This window comes from Rhinopithecus bieti, unplaced genomic scaffold, assembly GCF_001698545.2.
Source record: "Rhinopithecus bieti isolate Rb0 unplaced genomic scaffold, ASM169854v2 scaffold_7684, whole genome shotgun sequence".
Taxonomy (NCBI): domain Eukaryota; kingdom Metazoa; phylum Chordata; class Mammalia; order Primates; family Cercopithecidae; genus Rhinopithecus; species Rhinopithecus bieti.
The window spans coordinates 1,440,697-1,468,366 of record NW_016806071.1 but is presented as its reverse complement, the minus strand read 5'-3'; the positions used below and the strand labels follow the sequence as shown (position 1 = coordinate 1,468,366).

Below are 27,670 nucleotides of genomic sequence, written 5' to 3'. Positions count from 1 at the left end.
TTTTTTATTATGACCTCTATCCAGGCCTCCTTTCCTTGGATGCAAAATCAGTGTGGTAGAAAGGAGAATGAACAACAAGCATATTGTGGTACTAGTGAAAGAAGGAAGCCCAAAGGGGAGTGTTTATTTTTTTAATTTTTATTTTCACTTGTAAAAATAAAATATTTAATTTATGATCTTGAAAAAAAAAAAAACAACAAGAATTGCTGGGGTAATACATATGAGAACTGCTAGCATAGGACCCGAGACTTAGTAGGTGTTCAGTAACTGTTCACCAAGTGCATACATATAGGAGGGGCTTCATAAAAATGCTGGTTCAATTCTCTACCTTTCCAACTCCCAAATCTTGAAGAATGTCAAGTGTGAACACACTCAGTAGCTGAAGGAAAATTAAGATTTTCCCATTATTTTTTTGAAAATCTATTTTGTTTGAAAATAAAATGAAGATATGATCTGATATTACATGACAATCAGAAGCCTGTGAAACAGCGCCTGATATCCTTCCTCCTACCCCTGGGGCTAGCTTTGAGGACGTATGCTCCCTCTTTTACCCATAAGTTTGCTGCCCACCACTACTACCCTTTTTTGCCTTGTCTGCTGGGAACCTCAAGGCCAATGTAGCTCTCTTTGGCAGCATCTGGATTCATAACAATCCTCTCCTCTCTTATTTGGTTCCTTAACTTTATTTGTTTGCGTTTTGGTTCCTAGTGCACGTGCATCCTGTGTGTGTCCCGGGTGTGTGTGTAGGCTGCCTCAGAGCCTTTTTTGGGAAGAAGGTAGAGAATAGGCCGAAAGAGGAGATTTGGAATGTTGACACATACTCCTGCCTTGCTGGTGGGGAAAGCGCCAGGAGTCTGCCCTTCGGTTTCTCTGAGACTCTGGGGAGGCGGAGGGGCTGGGGCCACCTTTGTGGGGACAGAGCATGGAATTTAGTCAGCTCCCTCACACTGCTCAGAGTGACCTGGTTCAGACAATGGGGCCTTTCATGGGGCCTGGCCCACAGCTCCGGGGTGGGTGCAAGGCCCCTTCTCCCTGCCCGCCCCTGGGGCCCGCCTTCTAGTACCTTGTGAGAGGCAAGGGCGGGAGAGTGGGAGGAACAGGGGCTTTGCAGTTTTGCACCCTGGGTTTGAAGCCCTGCTCCATAATCACTGGCTTTTTGAATTCTCACAGAACCTCTCAAACAAGCTCGTAATTTTGCCCTGCATAGGGTTGCTGTGAGGCTCTAGTGAGCTCATGGGTAGAAAGCACTGTGGCAACAGTCTACTTTGAACTATGTTTGGGTCCCTCCCAGCTGTGTGTCTGTAGGAAGCACAGACTCAGCTTTGTAATGCTAATTGTAAGCGTTCAATACATGTTAGCCACAGGGTATATGTGTGCTAGGAGCTTCATATACTTGGTGTTGTTTAATTTCCTCTCTACGATGATTCTTGAAAGTGAGGATAATAATCCAATTTTTATAGACAGGAAACCGAGGCCCATAGAGGTGGAGCAGCTTGCTCAAGGTTATCCAAGTTAGTTGTGGAACTGGACTTGAACCCAAGCTAGGCTGATGCCCAAGGCCTATGCCTAGCCTGTGTCATGGTGGGTTACTCCAGAGGTCACCCAGGCCTGCTCCTCCCCTTCAGGGCAGGTAGGTCTCCTTTGCACCAGGCCTGTTGCTCCAGATGGGGACTGTAGGCACTGTGATCTCAGCCGGCTTATCACTGTAGTCCATGCCTTCTCCAGGAGTCTTCCATGGTTTCTGGGGACCTCTTGGCCTGGCCCCCAAGTCCCTCTCCTTCTGTCTCTGCCCATCTGGGTATGTGGAGCATTTTCCCACCTGCTCTCATTTGCCCCAGTGTTCACATCACCTGCACCCTTTGCCCTGACATTCCCATCACCTGAACCACAGACGTTCTGTTTCTCCTTTTTGCTGTTCCTTATGGCCTCTCGGCACCTCAGACTTTCCTCCCACTGTGAGTCTCAGCTCTCAGGCCATTAGTCTTTTCCTTTCTCTCTTCCATGGGCATTTATTTAGCTCTGACTCTGTGCCAAGCATGTGTCCCTGTCCTGTGGAAACATCTGTCTGATGGGGGTGGCAACTATGAGGACAGGGACTACCCAGCTTGGTCAGTGCCGTGATGGAGATGGTGAGGCTGCAGGGGCATTGTAACTCTCCCTGGGGAAGAGAGACGCAGGATAAGGAAGGGCTCACTTAGCAGACGGGGGCAGATAAAGGGATTCTAGGTGGAAGCGGCACCTTCATGGTGGGGGAAGACAGCGGGAGTGAGAGTGGTGCTCTAAGGAAATGCATATGGTCTGGAGCTGAGAGAGTGGCTGCTAGGGTGAGTGGCCGGAGCTACAGTGGCTGGTTCTTGATCCTGAGAGCAGTGGGGAGCCAGCAAAGTCTTGCGCAGGGGAAGTACCTGGTGAGGCTTGCTCTTTAGAAAGGTCTGTGTGCTCCTAAGGGGCGGAGCAAAGTCCCATGGGGTGGAGTTATGAGGACCAGGTCTCCCTGAAAGGCAGGACGTAGTAAGCAGTAGTTGTTGAGTTGGATTTGCTTTTTGGAAAGATCCCTCTGGTGCTGTGTGGAGGCTGGAAGGAGTTAGGCCAGAGGCCTCTTTAAGGTCGAATCATTGGGACTTGGATACTGGGCAGAGGGAGGATACCAAGGTGAAGCCTTGGGCCTGTTTCCAGCCCCAGTAGCCTGCGGGCCTGTTGTCAACTTGCCTAGAGGGAGCCATGACCCAGGGGTGCTTATCTTGGCCCCCACACAGCTGGGTGGCCCTGGGCCAGCTTTTCCCTCTGGGCCTTAGTCCCCCAGGCTGTGAAGGGATTGGGTGAGGGGGTCTCTCCTGCCCTGACCCAGCAGGTCTGTGACATGACTCTGGCTCAGGAGGAGGGACACAGAGCCCATGGTGTGGCTAGCTGGGGCCTAGTCTAGCATGATCAACTCTGGCCAGGTCTGCCAGGGCCTGGGGCCAGCACTTGGCACAGCTGCTGTCTGAGAGGGCATGTCTCTGACCTCTGGGTGCCCTCCTACCCTTGCAGTAGTTCAGCCCCCGCCACCCTGGCAGCTCTCTTGGCTCAGCCTGCCTGTCCGCCCAGGCCCTGACTCCATCCAGGGCCTCTGCTCTCCCTGTGACTGGCCCTGGGAGGAGTGGCCCAGCTCTGGAGCCCCATTGGCCAAACCTTGCCTGGGCTGCACACATCCCTGCCTCCCAGGCTGGCTACCTGCCCACCTTAGGACTAAGAGGCCTGGCCTGGCCTGCCCTAATGTGGGCAGACTGCCTTGGAGCCCAAGGAAGGAGTGGAGTCTGAAAGGCTCTGCCTGGGGCCACCTGCTGCTCTGTCTCTGCCGCCTGTGCTTCAGCCCAGGGCTTCTGCACCCCTCTCTTTGAGGGGAGTTGTGGGGACAACAACTGCAAGGCTTGTCTCTCAGTGTGCTTCAGGGGCCCTGCTCAGGGGAGCACACAATATTTCCATTCTGACAGGGTTCTAGAGCTTCCTCACTGGGAATCTCAGCTGGGTGTGCAAATTCCAGGCTGAGTTAGGCCCCGGACTCCTGGAACCAGGGGTACCTTAGGGACTGGCAATTCTCTGTCCTACCTGGTGAGTGACAGATGTAGCTTGGGAAGGGGGAGACCCTGCTCAGGATCACACAGCACCTGAGGGACACAGCTAGAATTTGAACTCAAGTCCGTCTCTGGTTGTCCCTCCACAAACCTTTGACGATGTCCTCCTGTGTGCCACGCCCCTCTGCGCCCAATTTGTCTTTGTATTCTCCATGTTTGGCCCAGGGCCCCGTACGGAGGAAGTGTTTGGTGAATGAATAAGTGAATGAATGAACCAGTGAGCAGGGCACAGATACTGGCTCCTGTGGCATAGGGTCCAACAGAAAGGTAGAGACTCCTGATTCACAGAACAGGAAACAGGAGCGCATGGGAGGAGGGGTCGACCAAGTGAGAAGCAGAGACAGGACCAGAGCTCAGGCATCATGACTGCTGGTCCAGGGCTGTGTCCATGTTCCCTTGTTGGTGAAATGGGTTAGTAGTTCTCATCCTTATCCTCATGAGGACTCAGAAAGGTGGCGGATGTGCCCAGGCTGGTAAAGTGGGGACATTGTATGTGGGCGTCCCTGTGTGTGTGTCCAGACTGCCCAGAAACCCCAGGCGGTCTGCCCCAGGCCGTCTTCCCCAGGTGGTCTGCCCCTTTTGGTCTGCCCAGGTGTCCTCTGCAAGTGGGCATTGTCTCCCCATTTCCTCAGCTCTCTCTAGGGCTTCTTTCTGGAATTTCTTCCCAGTACCCCTGGCTGTGGGAGGGATTTGGGAAGAGTGTGGGCAAATGGTGTCCTGCCTACCTCCTCCCTATACCCGTTCCCACACCCAGAAAGCCAGCCACCCGTATCCATGCAGGCCCCCAGTGCACCACCAAGCAGGAAGTGCCTTGGCAGTGGTTACCATGGCGACGGGTCCTGCTGCTTGGACCACATCAGCCTTCCAGTTACCTGTGAGAGCCTGCAAGCCAGGCAGCCTGGCACCCTGTAGGCCTCCACCCAGGCTGAGAGCTCCTGGGATGGCTGCCCTCCTGTCTCCCCTTGGTGCCCAGCCTCCTGCCCAGGGGCTCTTGGGAATAAGCAGTGTTTCTGGGAACCCATAAGCCGTTCTGGGTCAGACAGGCCTGGTTCAAATCCTGGTTCTACCACGTAGGGGTCAGTGACCTTGAACAAGCTACCTCGGTGCGTTTGGAATTGATTGAATTAGCTATGGGAGGCTCATCGGTGGGAATTGTCTAAGGAGTATAGACCAGGTGCAAGAGCTGCCACGACCATCATCCTGCAGCCATGGCAGGCTCGCCACTGGGCCATGGTGCTCTTTGCCAGTACAGTCAAGCCCAGGCTCTGGACTCCTCATCTCAGCCCCAGGAAGCCCTACAAGCAGTGTAGTGTTGGGGGTAGGAGTTCAGACTGCAGCAGACCTCTGGGGTCACAGCTGAGCTTTGTCACTTACTTGGGCTCCTCATCTGTAGGATGAGGATAATAATGCATCTGTCTCATAGGTTTGTTGTAGGATAAAATTGGATTAGTACATATATAGTGCTTGTAAAAATATGTGACACCGGCCAGGCGCGGTGGCTCACGCTTGTAATCCCAGCACTTTGGGAGGCCGAGGTGGGTGGATCAGGAGGTCAGGAGATCGAGACCATCCTGGCTAACATGGTGAAACCCTGTCTCTACTAAAAATACAAAAAATTAGCCGGGCATGGTGGCGGACACCTGTAGTCCCAGCTACTCGGGAGGCTGAGGCAGGAGAATGGCGTGAACTCGGGAGGCGGAGCTTGCAGTGAGCTGAGATCTGGCCACTGCACTCCAGCCTCAGCTACAGAGCGAGACTCCGTCTTAAAAAAAAAAAAAGAAACAAAATAAAATATGTGACACCTAAGTGCTATATAAACATTAGTGGTGACTGTCATCACCACCACACAATTGGCATTGGCCATGAGAATCGGAACCCATATGCCTGTCCCTCCTCATTTTTCTCACACATGCGGGTGTGCCCAGCTCTTGAGTTCATGGTCTGCTTAGGGATGGCAGGCTGCTAGCCCCTTTCCTCTTCCTCCCTTCCAAAGGACTGATGGGCACACCCCACCTCTTCTGCCTGCAGAGTAAGACATGCTGGCTCCAAGCAGAAACCCCAGCTCTAATTCATGAGTTGGAGAATTTTCTCAGCCAGTTTTCCAGCTGGCAGCTGCTGTACCCAGCCCTGGATCAGACAGCTGGTCAGTGACTGCCCACGGCCCTCCCAGTCAATAGATCCAAGTGCTAGACATTAGCAGGCCACAGAAGCTGTCCTGATGGCCTCTGAAGATGGAGGGAGCCCGAGAAAGGAGCCCTTTGGGGATGAAATCAGAGCAGCTTCTTGAAACACTGTATTAGGAACAGTTCCCTGGGCTTGGCCACTAAGGAGCTCTCTAGGCCTCCCTGCACAGAGAGGGGACTCTTTCCAGAATGAAGGTAAATCTAAGGCAACACTTTAAAAAGTAGGCCCAGGAGCTGAAACGAGGACTGACTTCTCCGCATGGTTTTGTCTCCACTGCCCCACTCGGGTGCAAGGCCGTGTTCACGTGCAGTTCTTGGCCAAAAGGAAACCTGGCAGAAGCAGCATCTACAGATTCCCTGGGATCCAAGACCATGGGCTGGAGGGTGGTGACCACTCTCTCGTTGGGGTCTGGTGGGAGGTGGCTCTAGGTACTCTCTTTCCCCCAGACCCTAAGTTCCCAGGGCTGGACAGCCCTGGGAGACCCTGCAGCAAGCAGACCTCTCTGTCCCCATCTGTCCCCCAGGGGTTGGCCTCTGTGTTCTCCAGCCGCACATCCCGGAAGTCAGCCTCACGTGCAGGGAACGACAGTGCCATGGCAGACGGCGAGGGATACCGGAACCCCACGGAGGTGCAGATGAGCCAGCTGGTACTGCCCTGCCACACCAACCAACGCGGTGAGCTTAGCGTTGGGCAGCTGCTCAAGTGGATTGACACCACGGCCTGCCTGTCCGGTGAGGCTGCGCTCCCCATGGCTCCCCACCTGCCCCTCAGGCCCATAGCAGGGGCTGTGCTTTCAGAGATGGTCACTGTCCACCTAAGTGCCACACTTGTTTCTCATCTTGGCCTTTGCTCATGCTGGTCCATCTGTCTGAAATGCCCTTTCTGACATCTCGATGCTCAGCACAGCCCACCTCTCTCTTACTCAGACCCCCTCAGCCCTGAGTGTTGGTCCCAGGCCCTAAGTCCCTGCCTTAACACAGTGCAGCCTTTCACATGGCTGCTTCAGATTGGCTCGGAGATGCTGTTGAGCAAAGCCCATGACTGCCTGCCTTGCAGCACTCCTTCCCTTGAGTTGAGGTGCACCGGATCGAGCCCATTTCATTCCTTTTGTTGCACCGGTGTTCTCCAACCCACAGAGCTCACAGCCTGGTGGGGTGGGGGTGGGGGACAGACAGGTGACCTGACTGTCCCCCCAGCACTGTTTCAGAGGGGGCAGGGAAGGGATTCCTGAGGGACTAAGGCACCTGAGTGGAGTCCTGAGGGTGAGAATGACTCAGGCAGGGAACAGGTGGTTGAAGGGATGGGGGCTCCAGAAGGCTGAGAAGCAGGCCAGTGTGGCATGATCACTCATTCAACAGCTACTTACTGAGTGTATACTATGTGCCAGACACTGTTCCAGGACTGGGGTACTGCAATGAACAAGACAGGCAAAAATCCTCGTCCTTAAGTAATTTACACTCTAGTGGGAGGGAGAGACAATAGACATGAAAAGCAGATATACAGAAAAGGGTCAAGGGTGGTGTCCGTGGTGAGGGAGCGTAAGGAAGGGTGGTGGCAGGATGTGGTGGGAGTTGTGGCCTTGACTTGGGCGGCTGGAGAAGCCTCTTGAGGAGGTACCATCTGAGCAGAGGCCTGTCATGGGGGGAGGCTACTAATGTCTGGCTTTCTTCTCCTGACACCAGCGGAGAGGCACGCTGGCTGCCCCTGTGTCACAGCTTCCATGGATGACATCTATTTTGAGCATACCATTAGGTAAGTAGCCCCTCTGCCTTAGGGTCCTCTGGTCTCTCTCCCATCAGCCTGGGGCCCGTGCTCCTGACTCCCTGCCTGGTCAGCCTGTGTGCTGCCTAGAGCCTGACTCAACTGACTGAAAATGAGATGGGGGCAGCCTCTGGGGAAGCATGAACCCCTCTGCAATGTTTCTGGGGGCTAGGAGTTGACCGGCTGTTCAGTGCGGTGGGTGGCTGGGTGTTCCCTCAGCCAGGGTGTGGCCGAGATAGCATTGTGGGGTGCTGCGTGACTTTGGGGAAGTCAGTCTCTCTCTCTGGTCCTCAGTTTTCTCATCTGCAAAATGGAAGGGGTTAGACTTAATCAGCAAATGCCTCTTTGAGCTTGGACATTCTCTTTGGGTCCTTGGTCACTGGGCTATAGGGAGGCCCCTAGACAAGGTGCGTTGGCAAAGTCTGAGCCAGAAGCTTGGGCCATTCAACCTCTGCTCACATACTTCCAGGGATGAGGAGCTCATCACCTCATTACCAAAGTAGCCTTTTTTCTTTCTTTTTTTTGGAGAAGGAGTCTCCCTCTGTCACCCAGGCTGGAGTGCAATGACATGATCTTGGTTCACTGCAATCTCTGCCTCCCAGGTTTAAGCAATTCTTGTGCCTCAGCCTCATGAGTAGCTGGGATTACAGGCGCCTGCCACAAGGCCCGGCTAATTTTTTTGTATTTTTAGTAGAGACGGGGTTTCACCATGTTGGCCAAGCTGGTCTCGATCTCCTGACCTTAGGTGATCCACCCGCCCTGGCCTCCCAAAGCGCTGGGATTACAGGCATGAGCCACCGTACCTGGCCTTTTCTTTTCTTTTTTTTTTATGGCTGTACAGAATAGAAGAACATTCATCACACACACTGGGCTTTGCCTCCCCATAGCTTTGCCCATAGATCCTGCTTCTGGGATCCAAGGAGCAGGCTGAGCCCTTGGCTCAGGACAGGCTGCAGGGCCACACACAGAGCTATTGTCTCTGGGCCTGATCCTAAACTCACTAGCACTACTAGGACATCAAGTGCCAAGGGCTTATTTGGGACTCACTGGGTGCTCAGTGTGTCACCATTAAGGAAGAAGACTGGCCAGTCCATGTGCTCACTCATTCAGTCATCAGTCATTCCCTCACCACACACTTAACATTAGATGAGCACCTTTTCCAGACCAGGGGCCTTGCTGAGACTGGGCATGCAAAGTCCACTGGAGCACAGCCTCTTCCCTGGAACTCCCAATCTTCAGGGAGGCAGATGTAGGAACGTTATTCAATTCGCAGTGAGAAGTTCTGTGCAATAATGGGCTCTGGGCCAGGTGGGGTGGCTGATGCCTGTAATCTCAGCACTTTGGGAAGCCTAGGCGGGTGGATCACGAGGTCAGGAGTTCAAGACCAGCCTGGCCAACATGGTGAAACCCCATCTTTACTGAAAATACAAAAAGCTAGCCGGGTGTGGTGGTGGGCACCTGTAATCTCAGCTACTCGGGAGGCTGAGGGAGAGAATTGCTTGAACCTGGGAGGCGGAGGTTGCAGTGAGCTGAGGTCACACCACTGCACTCCAGCCTGCCAGCTTGGGCGAGAGGGCGAGCGAGCGAGCCTCCGTCTCAAAAAAAAAAAGGGGGGGGGCTCTGCTTTGTAATTTTTTTTCGTTGTTGTTGAGACAGAGTCTTGCTCTGTTGCCCAAGCTGGAGTGCAATGATGTGATCTTGGCTCACTGCAACCTCCATCTCCCAGGTTCAAGTGATTCTCCTGCCTCAGCCTCTTGAGTAGCTGGGATTACAGGTGTGTGACACCACACCCAGCTAAGTTTTGTATTTTTAGTAGAGACATAGTTTCACCATGTTGGCCAAGCTGGTCTCGAAGTCCTGACCTCAAGTGATCTGCTTTCCTTGGCCTCCCAAAGTGCTGGGATTACAGGCGTGAGCCACCCTGCCTGGCCTCCTTTGTAATACCTTTTATTTTAGAGTAGTTCCAAATTCATAATAACATTGTATCTCTAAAGATAGTACAAGGCCGGGCGCAGTGGCTTGTGCCCGTAATCCCAGAACTTTGGGAGGCTGAGGCAGGCAGATTACTTGAACTCAGGATTTTGAGACCAGCTGGGCAACATGGCAAAACCCTGTCTCTACCAAAAATTAGCTGGGCATCGTGATATACGCCTGTGGTCCCAGCTACTTGGGAGGCTGAGGTGGGAGGATCACTTGAGCCTGGGAGGTAGAGGTTGCAATGAGCCAAGATCACACCACTGCACTCCAACTTGGGTGACACAGTGAGACCCCGTCTCAGGATGAATAAAAAAATAAAAATAAAGATAGTACAGAGAGTTCCCATATACCCCACACCCAGGTGCCCCATGATTAACATCTTACATTTGTAGGGTACCTTTGTCACAATTAGTGCACCAATACTGATACATTATTTTGATGCCTTTTAAAATACATTAACTTATTTGATCCTCAAAACAGTACTATGTGGTCAAAGCTATTAGTATCCTCATTTTACAGATGAGGAAACTGAGGCACAGAGAAACGAAGTACCTTGTTGAAGGTGGTACCTCTAATGGAGGACCCAGGATATACTACCAGGCAGGCAGTACGGCCCCAGAGCCCTTGCTCTTAACCAGTGGGCTGTATTTCCTATATGTCTGGGGGTAGGTGTTGTGGCACTGAGGGTAGTCAAGGAGGGGCTTCCTGGAGGAAGTCTTTGAGCTGACTTCAGTACTGTCAGCTCTGTACATAGTGATACTTTGAAGCCAGTGGAGCTGTGTCTGGGCCAGCTCCAGGTTCCCGTAGCCAGCACAAGTTCTTTTACTTACGGGAGCAAGGAATAGAGAGGGCTGGGGTACATGCACGATGGCTGGACCTGCTGCAGGGCACAGCAGAGTGAAGGTGAATCTGGGCAGAGGAGGCTGTGGGTGGAAGGGAAAGCCAGAGAGGATGCCGGGAAGAAGGACAAGCTGGGGAGGGGCCTGGAGCATGGTTGGTGGCCAGGGAAGGCCTGGACACACCTGAGGAAAGATTAAGAAGTTTTTTTATTTGTTTGTTTCTGCTTTTGCCACTTAAAAATATTTCCAAATGTATCTCTAAGGGCTAAGAACTCTTTTTATATTTATTTATTTATTTTTTGAGATGGAGTCTTGCTCTGTCACCCAGGCTGGAGTGCAGTGGTGCAATTTTGGCTCACTGCAACCTCTGCCTCCCAGGTTCAAGCAATTCTCCTGTCTGAGTGTACTGAGTAGGTGGGATTACTGGTGCCCGCCACCAAGCTGGGCTAATTTTTGTATTTTTGTTAGAGATGTGGTTTCACCATATTGGTCAGGCTGGCCTTGAATTCCTGACCTCAGGTGATCTGCTTACCTTGGCCTCCCAAAGTGATGGGATTACAGGTGTGAGCCACCACAGCTGGCCCTCTGTTTTTTTTGAGAGAAGGATTCTTTTTAAACAAAACCTTAACATTAACATCATTACCACATCTAAAAAATTAACAATAATTTTCACTAACATCACTAGTCAGTGTTCAAATGCCCAAACTGTCTCATGAATTTGTTATTATTTTGTTTGCTTTGCAGTTATTTATTTTTTCAAGATGGAGTATTGCTCTGTTGCCCAGGCTGGGATGCAGTGGCACCATCATAGCTCACTGCGGCCCTGAACTTCTGGGCTCAAGCGGTCCTTCCACCTTAGCCTCCCTAGTAGCCAGGACTACAGGCATGTCGTGCCATACCTGGCTAATTAAATTTTATTTTGTTATTATTATTTTGTTGTTGTTGTTGTGACGTGGTGTCAGTCTCGCTATGTTGATCAGGCTGGTCTCAAATTCCTAGCTTCAAGTGATCCTCCCACCTCTGCCTTCTAAAGTATTAAGGTAACAGGCATGAGCCACCACACCCAGCCTGCAGTTATTTTGTTATTCAAGTCAGGATGCAAATAATTGTAATTGGTTGTTTCTTAAAAAAACTCTATAGGGAGGCTGAGGTCGGTGGATCATGAGATCAGGAGATCGAGACCATCCTGGCTAACGCGGTGAAACTCCATCTCTACTAAAAATACAAAAAATTAACCAGGCATGGTAGCGGGCGCCTGTAGTCCCAGCTACTCGGGAGGCTAAGACAGGAGAATGGCATGAACCTGGGAGGCAGAGCTTGCAGTGAGCCGAGATAGTGCCACTGCACTCCAGCCTGGGTGACAGAGTGAGACTCTGTCTCAAAAAAACCCCCCAAAAACCAAAAAACTCTATAGATACCCACCAATCCTCCACCAGTTCTCTGGCACACTCTGTCTCTCTCTCAAAATGTATTTGTTGAGGAAAGCTGGCCATTTGACCTCTAGAGTCCTTCATCATCTGGGTTTTCTGTTTGAATTTCTGTGGTGCAATTAACATGCTCTTCTGTCTCCTGAGAGTAAATTGGTCTAGGGAAGGTCTTGATGGGGGTCAGATTTATTTATGGGGGGTTGCTTGTCTGCATTGTGAAGAACACCTGGAGGGGTGTCCGGGAACTCCGGGGCCCCTGAGGAGGCTGGGCAGTGGCCCTGGGGAGGGATACGGTTTGGGCCTGAGCTGTGGGGACAGAGGGCAGTCAGGAAGGAGGAGGAGCTTAGCAACCTAGATAGGTGTCTGGTTGACTTTGGGGGAAGGTAGAGAGAGAAGGAGAGAGAGGAGGAAAAATCACAAATTCCTCTCAGCACCAGAGAAAATAGACTTTTATTTTTATTTGGGGGACCACAGAAATTTTTTGCCCTAATGTTTGATCATGAAAGCTTTCAAACATATAGAAAAGTTGAATAGTACAATGATCACCACCACTGAGACCCAATAATTAACATTTTTCTAAATTTGCTTTATCTATGTATGGACAAATAAATAAATACATATACTTTTTTTCTTGTTAAAAGACAAAGTCTCACTCCATCATCCAGGCTGGAATGCAATGGTGCAATCTTGGCTCACGGCAACCTCCGCCTCCTGGGTTCAAGCGATTCTTGTGACTCAGCCTCCCGAGTAGCTGGAATTATAGGTGTGCCCTACCATGCTCGGCTTATTTATTTATTCATTTATTTTTGTAGTTTTAGTAGAGTTTCATCATGTTGGCTAGGCTGGTCTCGAACATCTGAACTCAGGTGATCTGCCTGCCTTGGCCTCCCTAAGTGCTGGGATTACAGATGTAATATATATACTTTCTGTCTCTCTCTCTGCTAAATGATTTGAAAGTGAGATGCATTGCCCGGGCGTGGTGGCTCAAGCCTGTAATCCCAGCACTTTGGGAGGCCGAGACAGGCGGATCACGAGGTCAGGAGATCGAGACCATCCTGGCTAACACGGTGAAATCCCGTCTCTACTAAAAAAATACAAAAAACTAGCCGGGCGAGGTGGCGGGCGCCTGTAGTCCCAGCTACTCAGGAGGCTGAGGCAGGAGAATGGCGTAAACCCGGGAGGCGGAGCTTGCAGTGAGCTGAGATCTGCTGCACTCCAGCCGGCGACAAGCGAGACTCGTCTCAAAAAAAAAAAAAAAAATACAAAAAAACTAGCCGGGCGAGGTGAAACAAAAACGCCTGTATCCCAGCTACTTGGGAGGCTGAGCAGGAAAATGGTGTGACCGAAAGGAGGACTTGCAGTGAGCTGAATCCGGCCACGCAATCCAGCCTGTGCGACAGAGCGAGACTCCGTCTCAAAAAAAAAAAAAAAAAAAAAAAAAAGAAAGTGCGATGCAAGACATCATGATGCTTCATCTGTCACTATGTCAGCATAGATCTCCTAAAAATGACCCTCCCCTCCGTGATCATTAGTATTACTAAAAAAATGAACAGGAATCATATCAACAAATGTCTGGCAAATGTGAGCTTGTGGTATTTATTGAGCTCCTGCTGTGGGCCAGGCCTGGTGCTTGGCTGAGTCCCACTGTCTCTCACTTGACCCTCAGAACCACAGGCAGTACTTTACACAGGAGGAAAGGGACTCCGAGAGGCAAAGTGACTCACCCAAGGTCACACAGCTCTGTAGTGTGATGGTCAAGGTGGAGCTTGACTGGAACCCAGGCCTGTGTGGCTATTCCCACTGCATTCATGGTGGCCCCTTGACCAGCAGGCCCCTTGGAATGGACCTTCCTAGACTTGGCCAGGAGACTGTCATTTGAGAAAGAAGTCGGCATGGCACTCTCCATGTTCATGAGCCAAGGCTGACGAACCTTGAAAGTGAAAGGACCTGCTGGAGATCACACAGCCATTGAATGGGGCCAGCCTTTAGCCTCCTGTCCCTCCTCCCCACAGTCCATCAGCTGGGCACCCTCTGCCCCCTCCATTAGGTATGGCCTAGGCTAGGAGGCTCCCCTGGGGATTCATTTGGATGTGGGAATCATTCCAGAAGGACAGGTTGCAACTGGAAAGAGTGGGGCTGGTGCAGTCAACAGAGTCAGTCTAGAAGCCTGGCGCTGCCAGTTTTTAGCTTGGTGACCTTGGGCAAATGACTTAACCTCTCTAATGCTCAGTTTCTCCTAAACCTACCTGCCAAGCTTATTCTGAGGCTCCAATGGGGCAGTGCACAGTGCCTGGCACCTCGCAGGCATTCTTTAAATGTTTCCATTTCTCTCCCCGCCCTTTGTTTATAGCATCTTGCCCTTACTAGGCATTCAGTACATGTAGAATGCATTAATTCAGTCAGCTACCCTTTATGGGAGACCCACCCTGTGCCATGTGCTAGGCCTTGGAGAGTCAATGGGGAGCAAAACACATGGCCCTTACCCTAGTAGAGCTTAAGAATTGTGGGGGACAGAGGTCAGTCTGCCAGGAGAGTGCTGCAGGGTGAGCCTCTACAGGGTCTCTGTTGGTGGGTGGGCCACTGCAGGGCAGGGAGGGCTCCCCTGAGGAGGGGACCACTGAGCCAAGCACAGAAAGAAGCACAGGCATTAATTGGACAACAGGGAGTAGGGAACGGGGGAGCAGATGAGTGCAATCATGCTACTTCTCTCTGCCTCAGCTTCCCCATCTGTGAAATGGGGTGCTGACAGTATCTTGCTGGCTGGCTTTGAGGACTTGGTGACATCGCAGATGTGAATATGCCCTGCAAACCATGGAGTTCTCCTGCCAGCTCCCCACAAGAGAGGCGCTGCAAGTATCTGAGGCCCCTGTTCCTCCCTTTGGCCCCTCTGGAAGGCTCACCTCCTGCTTTCCTCTCCCCAGTGTTGGACAAGTGGTGAATATCAAGGCCAAGGTGAACCGGGCCTTCAACTCCAGCATGGAGGTGTGTGGGGTGGGCACTGCTTGGGAGTGGGTGCGTGGGTGGGTCCTCTACCTCCTCTATCCATTCATCTCCCTGCAGCCCAGGGCCACTCACCCTCGCAGGGCCCTGATTAGAACAGCAGAGTTCTGTAATTATTGGCAGAGCAGGGGGAACCCCAAAGATCTTCCTGTCCCAAATCCCGTAACACAGACAGGAAAATCGAGGCCTGGGAGGGGAAGGGACTTGTCCCAGGTCACTGAGCTACACAGATTCCAGCGTGGGACTTGACTTCCAGGCCCCTGAGTCTTCAGATCCAGCCTCAGCAGCCGGGTGTTTGGGAGAGTGGAGGGAAGGCAGCAGGAGCACCTGATCTTGGAGGAGGAGCTGGGGGCAGGGAGAGTGCTGGGTTGGCCCATGAGCTTGCCTCCCACAGCCCATCTCCGCATCTGCAAAAGGAAACGTGATTCCCATGTGGCAGGGTTGTCGAGTTAATGGAGGACTGCTGGTGATGCCCAGGGCTCTGTGAGCTGTGGGGGAGGGCTCTATTTCCCGCCTATGGACTTCAGGCCCAGACAACTTCACCAGCTGGGTCCATGGTTCCTGAGGGAACACTGAGGCTGGGTGACATAGTCCTGAGTATGCCTCTGGGCACCCCATAAATGCTCAGGTACTCCCAGGTGCCTGTTCTTGATCTTTTATTTTTATTTGTATTATTATTTTGAGATGAGGTCTTACTCTGTCACCCAAGCTGGAGTGCAGTGGTGCAATCATAGCTTGCTGTAACCTTGAACTCCTGGGCTTCAGCAATATTCCTGCCTCAGCCTCCTGAGTAGCTGGGACTACAGACATGCGCCACCACATCCAGCTAATTTTTGTGTGTATTTTTTTTGCAGAGACAGGGGTCTCACTGTGTTGCCCTGGCTTGTTTTGAACTCCTGGCCTCAAGTGATCCTCCCGCTGCAACCTCCCAAAATTCTAGGATGACGGGCCATTGAGCCTGGCCTATCCTTTAAATTTAGCCAACATTCTACCTATAGTAAGCCCTGTTGTAGACGTAGTCTCATTTTAATTCTCTCAGCAATCCCGCAAGGGTAGGTCTGATCACTCCCACTTCGTAGATGAGGAAACTGAGACCCAGAGAAGGGAAGTGTCTTGCCCAAGGTTTCCCGGGGACCCAAGGGCAGAGTCAAAACCCACCTCAGATCTCTGGCCTCCCAGACCTGGTAGATGGTGCAGAAACTCCAGAGGCCTGGCTTGGGCTGGAACTTGCTATCTGGCGGAGCTGCGGGCCTTCTCGCTGGTGAGTGCAATGTTGTCCCTCATTCCTTTGCCCTTACTGTTCCTCTCCAGGTGGGCATCCAGGTGGCCTCGGAGGACCTGTGCTCTGAGAAGCAGTGGAATGTGTGCAAGGCCTTGGCCACCTTCGTGGCCCACCGAGAGATCACCAAGGTAACTGGGTGCACCTGGCTGCTGGACGCTGCTCAGCGACCTGGGCACCTGCCATGGCAAGTCTGGATCAGGGTGGTGAGGTTGGGGGTTGGCAGAGGGGATGGGGAGGGACACAGCAGGAATCCACAGCTCCCAGAGGAAGGCCCACCCCCCACTGCATTTGGACCCCCTAGCCACCTCCCCACTCCTTTCCCCCACCTCTCCCTGTGCTTCTCCAGCGAAGATTCTTCTGATCTCGCCATTGTGCATGTCCTACAGTGACACCTCCCATCCTCTGAGCCTTTGCCCAAGGAAGGGACCTGGGTGGGAGCTGGAGGATGGATATGTGTCAGGTCATCATGGAGGCAGGAAAATGGGGCAAAGGGGGAGGAAGCCTTGGAACTAAGCAGCAGCCCAGGCCTGCCGTGTGCTAGCCTCGGGCATGGGATGGTGCTGGGGACAGGCCCTTGTGCTATTTCAGGAGACTTGCCCTGAGAGTCCCCCACCCTGTCCCCTGGCTGACAGGTGAAGCTGAAGCAGATCACGCCACGGACAGAGGAGGAGAAGATGGAGCACAGTGTGGCGGCCGAGCGCCGGCGCATGCGCCTTGTCTATGCGGACACCATCAAGGACCTCCTGGCTAACTGCGCCATTCAGGACGGTGAGCAGCTGCCAGCCGTGCATGGGGAGGGTAGCTGGAGTCCCACATGGCCTCTTTGCCCCAGGCCCCCACTGGGCAGAGGCAAGAAGGGAGGCTCCAGGGACTTCCACCCACTGGTGGCCCTGGGCCTCTCTAGCCCTCTTGGCCCCGAGGTCTCCTCCAGGGAAAGGGAGTGTTTGGGCCTCTCTACCAGCTCCCAGCAACCATGAAACTGCGGTTAGGTCATGTGGAAATCCCTTTTTAGTCCACAAAACACATTTGGGTCTCCAGAAGCCAAGGTGTTTGGGAAGATAGTATTGAGCTACACCTTGAAGACGCTGTAGAATTTTTTTAAAAGCATATATATATATATATGCTTATGTATATGCATCTATAAAAAAAGCATATATAGGCCAGGTGCAGTGGCTCATGCCTGTAATCCCAGCACTTTGGGAGGCTGAGGTGGGTGGATTGCCTGAGGTCAGGAGTTCAAGACCAGCCTGGCCAACATGGTGAAACCCCGTCTCTACTAAAAATACAAAATTAGCTGGGTGTGGTGGCAGGCACCTGTAATCCCAGCTACTCAGGAGACTGAGGCAGGAGAATCGCTTGAACCTGGGAGGCGGAGGTTGCAATGAGCCGAGATTATGCCATTGCACTCCAGCCTGGGCAAAAAGAGCAAAACTCTGTCTCAAAAAATAAAATAAAATAAAATATAAAAAGCATATATAAAATATATGTAAAAAGCATATATATATGCTTATGTATATGTGTGTGTGTGTATATGCATACATACATAAGGTGTGTATATATAAAGATATAAAATAAAAAGCAAGACTCCTTTCTATCCCAGAATCCAGGTCCTCTCCTCAGAAGCAACTACTATTACCTGTTTTAGGGTATCTTTCCAGAAGTATTTCCTGCGTATCTAAGCATAGGATGTATTATTTAGCCCCTGAAAAGGGGCATTCAGTACATACTGTTCTGTATCTTGTAGTTTCCCCTTAGAAATGTATCCTGGGGGTTGTTCTATACCAGTACAGAAAGATCTACTTTGGATTGGGTGGGATTTTGACAGGTGGGATATAAGGAAAGGTTCCTGACAGAGGGCACAGCCTGGGCAAAGGCCCAGAGGGGAGACCTTGGACTTGTTTACTCATCTCCAGAATGTTTAAATTTGGGTCTTCCTTGAAACCAAAAGCAGGTGATTTTAGGAGAAAATCTCCTCGGAGTGGGGAGAGAGCAGGCAGAACTTGCAAAGCCCAGTGGAAGCAGCAAGCTGTGCCCTGAGTTCCACGTACCCTGGTTATGCTGGGCTTGGAGGCTGGAGCTGGGGAGGCCCAGCTCTTCCTACAGTCATCAAGGCCCCCTTGATCCATCCATCCCCTTGCAGCCCTCCTAAATATCTTCTGTCCTAACAGCCCTCCCACCTAAGAATCAGCTTAAGTGCCTTTGCCTGGCACTGGGCCTTCTGGCTGGCCACTCAGCTTCACTGGGTACTGTCTCTTGACCCACTGCAGCTCCTGCTAAGCCACAGGCCCCATTGCCCTGTGAATACCCTCCCCGTCCTGTCTCCAGACCTTGGCTCAGGCCACCCTCAACTTCCCCTCCTGTCTGCCCTGACCCTGTCTGTGGCATCTCTGAGAGGCTGTAAGCCAAGCCAAGGGCAATGCCAGCTCTTTGATGGACGCTCCCTGAAGAAGTCTCTCCATGGAAGATGGGAGACAAATGACACCACCTTGGATTTGGTGGGGCATGCCAACGTCTGCTGCCCTGAAGCCCGAGGCCCCATTCACTGCCTGGCCTCTCCTATTAAGGATATCCTAATTCCATGGCTGCCAAGGATACCAGGGCAGAGGGCGGGGAAAAACCATCCTTTTTGAGAGCATATTTACTGGAGCCAAGCTCTTTGTGATTATTATTATTTTTTGAGACGGAATCTCACTCTGTCACCCAGGCTGGAGTGTAGTGGTGTGATCTTGGCTCCCTGAAACCTCTGCCTCCCAGGTTGAAGTGATTCTCATGGCCCAGCCTCCAGAGTAGCTGGGATTACAGGCGCCTGCCACCATGCCCCGCTAATTTTTTTGTGTTTTAGTAGAGACAGAGTTTCGCCATGTTGGCCAGGCTGGTCTCGAACTCCTGGCCTCAAGTGATCTACCCACCTTGGCCTACCAAAGTGCTGGGATTACAGGCATGAGCTATTATGCCTGGCCTTGAGTCAAGCACTTTGTGACAATAATAACATTTCATCTTCACACAGTCCTGTCGGGTCGGAGTTCACATCTGCCTTTACAAATGAGGCAACCGAGGCTCAGAGGGATTACTCGATTTGCCCAAGGCCATGCAGGCAGTCTGGAGTGGAGCTGAGACTCAGACCAGCTGTCTTGTCTCAGAGCTGGTGATGGGTCCACTGCACTGAACTGGCTCATCTCTCTCACCCAGGGCCACCCTCTGCCTCATGTGCACTTGGTGCCGAATAAATAAAAGAACCTGAGTGGGGTGGAGTGGTGGGGGTCCCCGGGCTGCCTGTGGGGAGGGGCTGCCCTTGGGAATGTGCTCACTTCTCTGCTTCCCTCCCTTACCCCATCCCTGGTCAGATCTGGAGAGCAGAGACTGCAGCCACATGGTGCCGGCCGAGAAGACTCGTGTGGAGAGCGTGGAGCTGGTCCTGCCTCCCCATGCCAATCACCAGGGCAACACCTTTGGGGGCCAGATCATGGCCTGGATGGAGAATGTGGCCACCATTGCAGCCAGGTGAGGGCAGAGTGTACTGTCTCTGCCTCCCCTCCTTTCTCCTCCTCCTCCCCTTGGCCACCTCCCTCTGGAGGGGAAACCCCAGCTTGGGGTTGGCATTCAAGGCTTCAGAAGCTTGGCTGTTCCAAATCAGATAAAGAATTTTTGTGAACTGACTATTTCTTGTTCTACTCAAAAAGCTCTCATCTTTTACGTGGGAAACAGCAGCTCTCTTGGCCTGACACTAGATCCTCCCCTTGATCTGGCCCTACCTGTACTCCTTCTAGTATCTATGTTCCCTTCACATCAAGCCATTTGCTGCTCTGTGTTGCCATCCTCCGCTTTCCCAGCCCCTGCCTTTGCCCCTGGTGTAGGCTCCTGCTGTGTTTCCCCTACTCTTCTTTGTTTGCTAATATCCTGCCCACTTCTTCCATAAAGCCATCTCTCACTGTTCCCTTCTTCCAAGGGGTGAAAATTGTTTTCTCTCCTATAACCTCTCTGCCTGTCTGGGGCTTGTTCTACCGTAAATATCAGGGTGTTTTTTATAGTTACAGTAACTGACCTTCACTAATTGACACTCTCACACCTCCATGACTTTGCTTTTGCTGTTCCCTTTACCAGGAATGCCCTTCCCAACCCATGCCCTTCCCAGCCAGGCGGATTCCTCCTTATTCTTTAGAGCCTGGCTTCAATGGCCCCTCCTCCAGTTTAACCTGTGGGAGACAGTGCATAAGCAATGCCCTTTTGGGCAGCCTTGGCTGTAAGTGCAGTAAGATCCCAGAGGAGGGTAAGAGCCTGATGGTCAGGGAAGGCTGCCTGGAGGAAGAACACTTTAGCTGGGCCTTGAATGCCAAGTAGCTTTGGGTTAGGGGAGGGCTTCTAGATAGTAGGAACAGCAGCTACCAAGGTGTAAATGTTGGAAGGAAAATGGGAAAGGGATTTACCCCAAACCCTGCTTTCTTCTGTCTCCTCAAACTTGGCTCCTTTCCCACCATGCATAGACCTCAGTATTCTAAGCTATGAAATGGGACTTCAGTTCTGTGCCTCTGAGCAGAACTGCCACTGGTTTGGGTGGCAGTAGATGGGTCAGAATGTGTAGTTCCAGGCTGGGTCTGGGGATGGGACTAGGGTAGAAAGCCGGCCCAAGCTGGCCTAGTGTGGTGGCTCATGCCTGTAATCCCAGCACTTTGGGAAGCCGAGGCCACTTGAGGTCAGGAGTTCAAGACCAGGTTGGCAACGAGGTAAAACCTCATCTCTACTAAAAATACAAAAATTAGCCAGGTGTGGTGGTGCGTGCCTGTAGTCTCAGCTACTTGGGAGGCTGAAACAGGAGAGCCGCTTGAATCCGGAAGGTGGAGGTTACAGTGAGCCGAGATAGCACCAGTGCATTCCAGCCTGGGCAACAGAATGAAACCCTGTCTCAAAAAAAAAAAAAAAAAAAGCCGGTTACATTGTGCTCCATGCTGTAATTCCCAGCGACTGCTTGGGAGGCCGCAAGGGTGGGTAGACTCACCTGAGGTCAGGAGGTTTGCAACCATCCTGGACGCAACATGGGTGGAAACCCGCATCTCTAGCTAAAAATTACAAAAAATTAGCGCAGGCATGGTGGCGGACACGCTGCCTAATCCCAGCTACTCAGGAGGGGCTGAGCAGGCGAGATTTGGCTTGAGCTGAACCTTAAGAGGGCAGACGTTACGGGACGAGATTATGCCATTGCGCACTCTCAGCCTGGGCAATAAGAGGTGAAACCTCCGTCTCAAGTGAGAAAAAAAAAACGTCTCAAAAAAAAAAAAAAAAAAAAAAACCTGGCCCAAACTAGTGTCTGAAGCACTGAGGGCATTCCTTCTGTCTCCCCCCTCCAAACCTCCTCAGGCGGCTCTGCTGTGCCCACCCTACACTGAAGGCCATTGAGATGTTCCACTTCCGAGGCCCGTCCCAGGTTGGCGACCGTCTGGTGTTCAAAGCCATCGTGAACAATGCCTTCAAACATAGGTGAGGGTCTGGGATGGGCGCGGCCAGGGCCATTCAGGGCTGAGGGCTCTTCCTGACCCTAGAAAGGGCCCTACTGCAAACCGTCCAGGAGCCCTTTGGCCTGCAGACAGGGTCTAAATCCTCACCCGGCTGCTGGGTTCCTTCACTGTCTCTGAAATTCAGCTCTGATGTTCCCTTCTTGGGAGGCTTCCCTGGCTCCCAGTCCTGCCTATCCCTGGCTGGGTCAAGGACCCCTCCTGTGGGATCCCCCAGCCCCTGTCTTCCACTGTCTTAGATCAGTGTCTCTGTCCCTCTCCTTGACGCCTGGCTCCAGGCCTGGACCGCTATAGATGCTCAGGTCACAGGGCCACTTCTTGCCAGTGTTTGGTTGTTTATCAAACCCTTTCCCACACATTTTCTAAAATAATTAGTCTACAGAGTCATTGCCTTTGCAATGAATTCTGATACCTACTCCCGTGAAAGCTGACTTTAAATAAGTAAATTTTTTGAGAATTTCAGAGATCATTATTTAATCATTAAAAGTGAGGGGTCAGGAGCCAGGCTGCTGGGTTCGAGTTTGGCTCCACCTCTTACTGGACTGTGACCTTGGGAAGCAACTTAACCCCCCTGAGTCTCGGTTCTTCCACCTATAAAATGGGGCTCATCACAACTACCTCGGAGTTATGAGGATTCAATGAGCCGTTGCTAGTAGAATGCCAGAGAAAATGTCCGGTAAAGGTCAGCCATTACGGCTGCTCTTACTATTACTGTTGTTATTTGCAGTCTGACTTGCACCCATTTTGCCGCGGTGCAGGGGAAAAGCCTTTCGTAGGAGCTGTGAAGCCCGGTTTTTCGTCCAGATTCTGGGAATCTGGAATCCTTGGAAAAATTATTGCCCAGTTCTAGGCCTTGGTTTCCCCATCTATATAATGTCCACATTCTGCAATTACAGAACTTCCCAAGTGAGGGGGAATTTATTTATTATAATTAATAAAGATGGTAAGTGACTGGGTGCAGTGACTCATGCCTGTAATCCCAGCACTTTAGGAGGCCGAGGCAGGCAGATCGCTTGAGGCTCAGAGTTCAAGACTAGCCTGGCCAACATGGCGAAACCCCATCTCTATTAAATAAACAAAAAATGAGCCAGGTGTGGTGGCACACACCTGTAATCCCAGCTACTTGGGAGGCTGAGGCACAAGAATCCCTTGAACCCAGGAGGTGGAGGTTGCAGTGAGCCGAGATTGTGCCACTGCACTCCAGCCTGGGTGACAGAATGAGACTGTCTCAAAAAATAAATAAAGGAATAAAGAAGTAAAGATGGTAAGATACACATGAATAGCAGCAACTGGGCTGTTGGAAGCCAGGCTGCCATAGCACTTGTAAATATGCACATGATGAACATTTTCTAATTAGGCCGTGCACCTCCACCTCCTTGTTTATGTCCTCATGCCCGTTTGCGGTTCATGATGGCATACTTATACCTTTGCTTTCTTGTTGGTTGCCTCCTCCCCCGGCTGTTAGCCCACGAGGCATGGACTGGATGGGTTTATTCACTCCCACATCCTCACAGGGCCGGACACACACACGAGGTGCTCTGTAAACATTAGTGGAGGGTGTGGTCCCAGGTGTCCTGTCACTGGGACTCCGATCCAGGTTGCTGGAAGAACTGCAGGAGTGTGTGTGCATGCGTGTGTGTGTGCATGCATGTGTGTATGTGTGTGCATGCATGTGTGTGTACATGTGTGTGTGTGAGTGTGTGTGTTGGGGAGGAGGCATGGCCCTTGGGAAGGTCTGTCCAGGTTGGAAGCTGCACTCTTTCTCCGCAGCATGGAGGTGGGTGTATGTGTGGAGGCCTATCGCCAGCAGGCTGAGACCCACCGGCGCCACATCAACAGTGCCTTTATGACCTTTGTGGTCCTGGACGCAGATGACCAGCCCCAGCTGCTGCCCTGGATTCGGCCCCAGCCTGGGGTAAGTGGGACCAGCGCCCTGCCCCACTAGCAGCTCCCCTCCCCTCCCTCTCTGCCTGCTAGCCCCCTACAGCCTAGAGGCGTGAGGGGCCCACCCTACCCCTGTGCTGGGGCACGGCTAGCTCTGAGTGTCCTGGCTGTGAGCCCCGGGATGCCCCTTGTGCAGGGCGGGTTTGTTCTGCCTGACAGAACTTGGAATATGTGTGGGTCTGGCTTGGAGTTGGGGATTAACGGACTGTCATGAGCCACAGGGTTGGGAGAGTACTGGCTTTGGAGTCAGATGTGGGTTGGAACCTCGCCTCTACCACATTCAAGTGATGTCCCCTCGAGCTTTCAGTCCCCATGTGTAAAATGGGTGCATCTGCAGTCCCTGCCTCACAGGACTGTGGGGCGATAGATGCGGTACTGACTCCATGCCTGGCTGCATCCTGGGAGCGGTCAGGAGGATGGTGAAAGCGACACAAGGGGCACGGGAAGACAGTCAGGAGCCCGGTGCAAAGGTCCTCTCTAACAAAACGCTCCCTGTGCCTCCTGTGGGCCAGGCCTTGGAGAGGCCGCTACCTCCCTCGGGGGAGGTCCCCTGCCCTGCCTGCTGGCCTTCCAGAGCCTAGCGTGAGCTGTGGAGTTGGGTGGAGCCTCGGGACCAGGAGCTGGGGATCACAGCCACAGCCGCTTCCCAGGCATTTTCCGTGTTGCGCTTGGGACTGGGGGACGTTAGATGTGGTGGTAAAGAGGGTGGGCTTGAGGCAGGCCACTGGGGTGCTGATCCTGGCCTCGGCCCTTACCCCTGTGGCCTTGGCAAGCCCTCACCCTTCCTTGTCTCAGGCTCCTCCTCTGTAGGATGGACACAGCACTAGCCCCAGCCTCGGAGGGCTGTTTTAGGGATTTGGTGCAATTCCGCATGGAAAGGCCTTGAAAAGAGTGGCTGGTGTGTAGTGAGTGCTCAGTAAATGTGGACTGTCATTACCATTGTGAGAGACCTGTAAGGATCCCCATTTTACAGAGGAGGAAACTGAGGTCTGGCCAGGGGAGATGGTGTTCCCAGGTCACTCAGAGTTTGAGGGGAGCTGGGGCTACAGCTTAGTTTCCCACTTTCCTGGCCAGGAGATTTTGATTCCAGCTGCCCCAGTGACACCTGAACTCCATGTTAGGGCTGCAGGATCTCCTTGGGCCCTGGGGGATGGAGAGGGGGCAGGACGGAGGGTTGGGGTAGCTGGTTGCTCCTCCTACAGCACAGCCTATCCTGACTTCTTCCCCAGGATGGCGAGCGGCGGTACCGAGAGGCCAGTGCCAGAAGGAAGATCCGCCTAGACAGGTGAGCAGGGGCTGAGTAGTGGGCAGAATGCGGATTCGGGGCTGTTCACCCTCCACTGACCCCAGGGCACTCGCTTTTCTTCAGAGCTGCCTGTGTGCTGGGCCCTGGGCCAGGCCCTCTTCATCCTCTCGTTTAGGTCTCATTACACAGCTGTCTTCTGGCCTGTTGTACAGGCAAGGACGCTGGAGACAGAGGGGTTAGGTGGCTTGCCCAGGGACACACAAATAGCATCAGCAGAGTCAGAATTTGAACCTGGCTGAGTCCAGCCGATTTTAAATCCTGTGTTCTTCCCATTGATTCTGATGCCCACTTGGCAGATGAAGAAACACTCAGAGAGGAGATGCAGTTGTTCAAGAGGTACAGCCACTTTGGGTGGCTGAGGCAGGCAGATCCTCTGAGGTCAGGAGTTCGAGACCAGCCTGGCTAACATGGCAAAACCCCGTCTCTACTAAAAATACAAAAATTAGCTGGGCATGGTGGTGGGCGCAGATAGTCCCAGTGCACCTATAGTCAGGAGGCTGAGGCTGAGACAAGATAATCGCTTGAACCAGGAGGTGGAGGTTGTAGTGAGCGGAGATTGTGCCATTGCACTCCAGCATGGGCAACAGAGAAAGAGTCCGTCTCAAAATCAATCAATCAATCAATCAATCAATCAATCAATCCAGGTGTGTCTCACTCTGCTGTGAAAGCATTTACAGACTTTGGAGGCTATAAGCACACTAGGGATCACAAGCTGTTGTTAATAAGAAAGTGTGCATCTATGGCATTTACTGAGCATTTACTGTGTGCCAGGCGCTGTTCTCCTTGTGATGACCCCTGAGGCAGGGGTGACTGCTGATCCCATTTCACAGATGAGGACACAGCAGCATCAGGGTGATGTCAGTCAGCCAGGATGTGGGGTCTGGGGACCGAGCCTTAGACGCCACACCCTTCCTTGCTGGCTCGCTCCCGCCTCCGAGCTTTCCCTGGTGTAGGGGCCGAGCTGGTGTGCTCTCAGCTGCTGTGTCCTGTGTGACCATCCAGCCTCCCTAGCCAGACAGGAGTCTCCCACTCTGCCGAGCTCAGCACAGGGCCTAGCACACAGTAGGCCTGCAGTAGAGTCTGTAGAAAGTGCTGGACTTCCAGGGGACCCAGGTTGTCATCTTCCCTCCTTCCCAGGAAGTACATTGTGTCCTGTAAGCAGACAGAGGTGCCCCTCTCCGTCCCCTGGGACCCTAGCAACCAGGTAAGGCCCTCTGCTCCAAGGGGACAGTCTTCAGACCCACTGGGGCCCCCACCCTTCCCTGCCTGTCAGAACAGGTTTGGGGGAAGGCTGGGGAGAACAGAATATGAATGACACACCTCATGGTTGCTACCATTAGCAAAGAGCTTGCCTGTGTCCTTATTTGGCAGGTGCAAGTGGAGACCTTGAGAGGCAGAGCAGCTTGTCCAGGGTCACACAATGGGTCTAGCCAAGCCCAAGACTGGACCTCCCTTCCCAAAGTCCAGGACTCTTTCCTCAGCACTGCCCCCCACGCCCCCCATTCATGGTCCAGGTTCCTCTCTGGCACACCCTTGGCCTCAGCTCAGGGGCCCTGGAGGAAGGGGGCATGGTAGTGGTAGCACCTGTGTGCTCTTCCAGGTGTACCTGAGCTACAATAACGTCTCCTCCCTGAGGATGCTCGTGGCCAAGGACAACTGGGTGCTATCCTCGGAGATCAATCAGGTAGCTGACCCCACCCACCCAATTTTTCTTTCACCTCTGAGCCAGAGGTGGCTGATGGCAAGCAACAAGAACTCTCCCATACCACTTATGTCAAAAAAGGATCTCTTCAAATAATTGGGTGAGATCAAGAAACCAGTCCTGTTGTGGAAACGTACCCACCTCTGCAGGGCCTGGAGTTGAGAACCCCTAGATCCTTCTCTCCCGCCTGCCCCACTTCCTGTTCTCAGCCACTGGGGTCTGCTGCTGTCTCACCAGGCACTTCCTCTCTGTTCTTCTGCAGTGATCGCTGCAGGGATGGGGGCAGCCAACAGGCACGGGCTTACAGGAGACCTAAGCTCTGCCAGCTGCCTGTGCCCTTGGACAAGCCGCCTCCTGCCTGTGACGCTAGGGCTTGGATTCTCAGCACAAATGTGCTGAATTCATGGGGATGCAGCTGAGCCTCAGAGAGGCTGAGCTGTGTATTCATAGTCACACAGCAAGTCAGCCATAGCCCTGAGCTTCCAGCCTCAGCCTCCAGCATCCCCATCAGTACACTCCACCACCCAGCAAATGAGGCTGCTCTCTGTCCCATGCAGGTCCGCCTGTACACTCTGGAGGATGACAAGTTCCTCTCCTTCCACATGGAGATGGTCGTGCATGTGGATGCAGCCCAGGCCTTCCTGCTGCTCTCGGACCTGCGTCGGAGGCCAGAGTGGGATAAGCACTACCGGTGAGGGGCCAGGGTGAGGGCAGGGCGGTGTCCCTTCTCCAGCCTGATGAGGGAGAAGGTATCTCCTTCTGCAGGTCATCCTCCATGATGCTCTGCCCTGCTGGCCATTAGCAGGGGCTGGGAGTGGGTTGGAGTTCCATGTTGGGTGGGGGGTCAGGGTCGTGGGTATTTTGAGCCCTTAGGGAAGAGACTGAGCATGGAATTGGAGCTGGAGGCTTGAGTTGAAGTCCTGCTTCTGTCCCAATCAGCTGTGTGATGCTGGATAAGTCAAAGTCACTTCCTTTCTGGCTTCAGTTTCTCTCTTCTTAAAATGCATACTTTTTAAGAAGCGTGGGTCATGGATTCACACTCAGAGATACTGATTTTCAAAGCATGTGCTCTGGAGTTCTGTGTCCCCAAAGGGGCTTCCGGAACTGCTTGGGGTGGAGTCAGAAGG

The 27,670-nt window shown here is 52.6% G+C and overlaps 1 protein-coding gene across 2 annotated transcripts in view; it reads left to right on the top strand.

Annotated features, from left to right (window-relative positions):
• Positions 1-27,670, top strand: part of ACOT11 (acyl-CoA thioesterase 11) — a 65,665-nt gene that overhangs the window by 32,290 nt on the left and 5,705 nt on the right. For both annotated transcript variants that reach the window (XM_017874515.1, XM_017874516.1), the window contains exons 2-13: positions 6,322-6,529; positions 7,481-7,550; positions 14,724-14,784; positions 16,114-16,212; positions 16,717-16,852; positions 19,429-19,585; positions 21,437-21,556; positions 23,362-23,506; positions 24,765-24,820; positions 25,979-26,045; positions 26,442-26,525; positions 27,101-27,234. In XM_017874515.1, the coding sequence (XP_017730004.1) occupies positions 6,322-6,529; positions 7,481-7,550; positions 14,724-14,784; positions 16,114-16,212; positions 16,717-16,852; positions 19,429-19,585; positions 21,437-21,556; positions 23,362-23,506; positions 24,765-24,820; positions 25,979-26,045; positions 26,442-26,525; positions 27,101-27,234 (1,337 nt within the window). The remainder of the gene's footprint in view (positions 1-6,321; positions 6,530-7,480; positions 7,551-14,723; positions 14,785-16,113; positions 16,213-16,716; positions 16,853-19,428; positions 19,586-21,436; positions 21,557-23,361; positions 23,507-24,764; positions 24,821-25,978; positions 26,046-26,441; positions 26,526-27,100; positions 27,235-27,670) is intronic.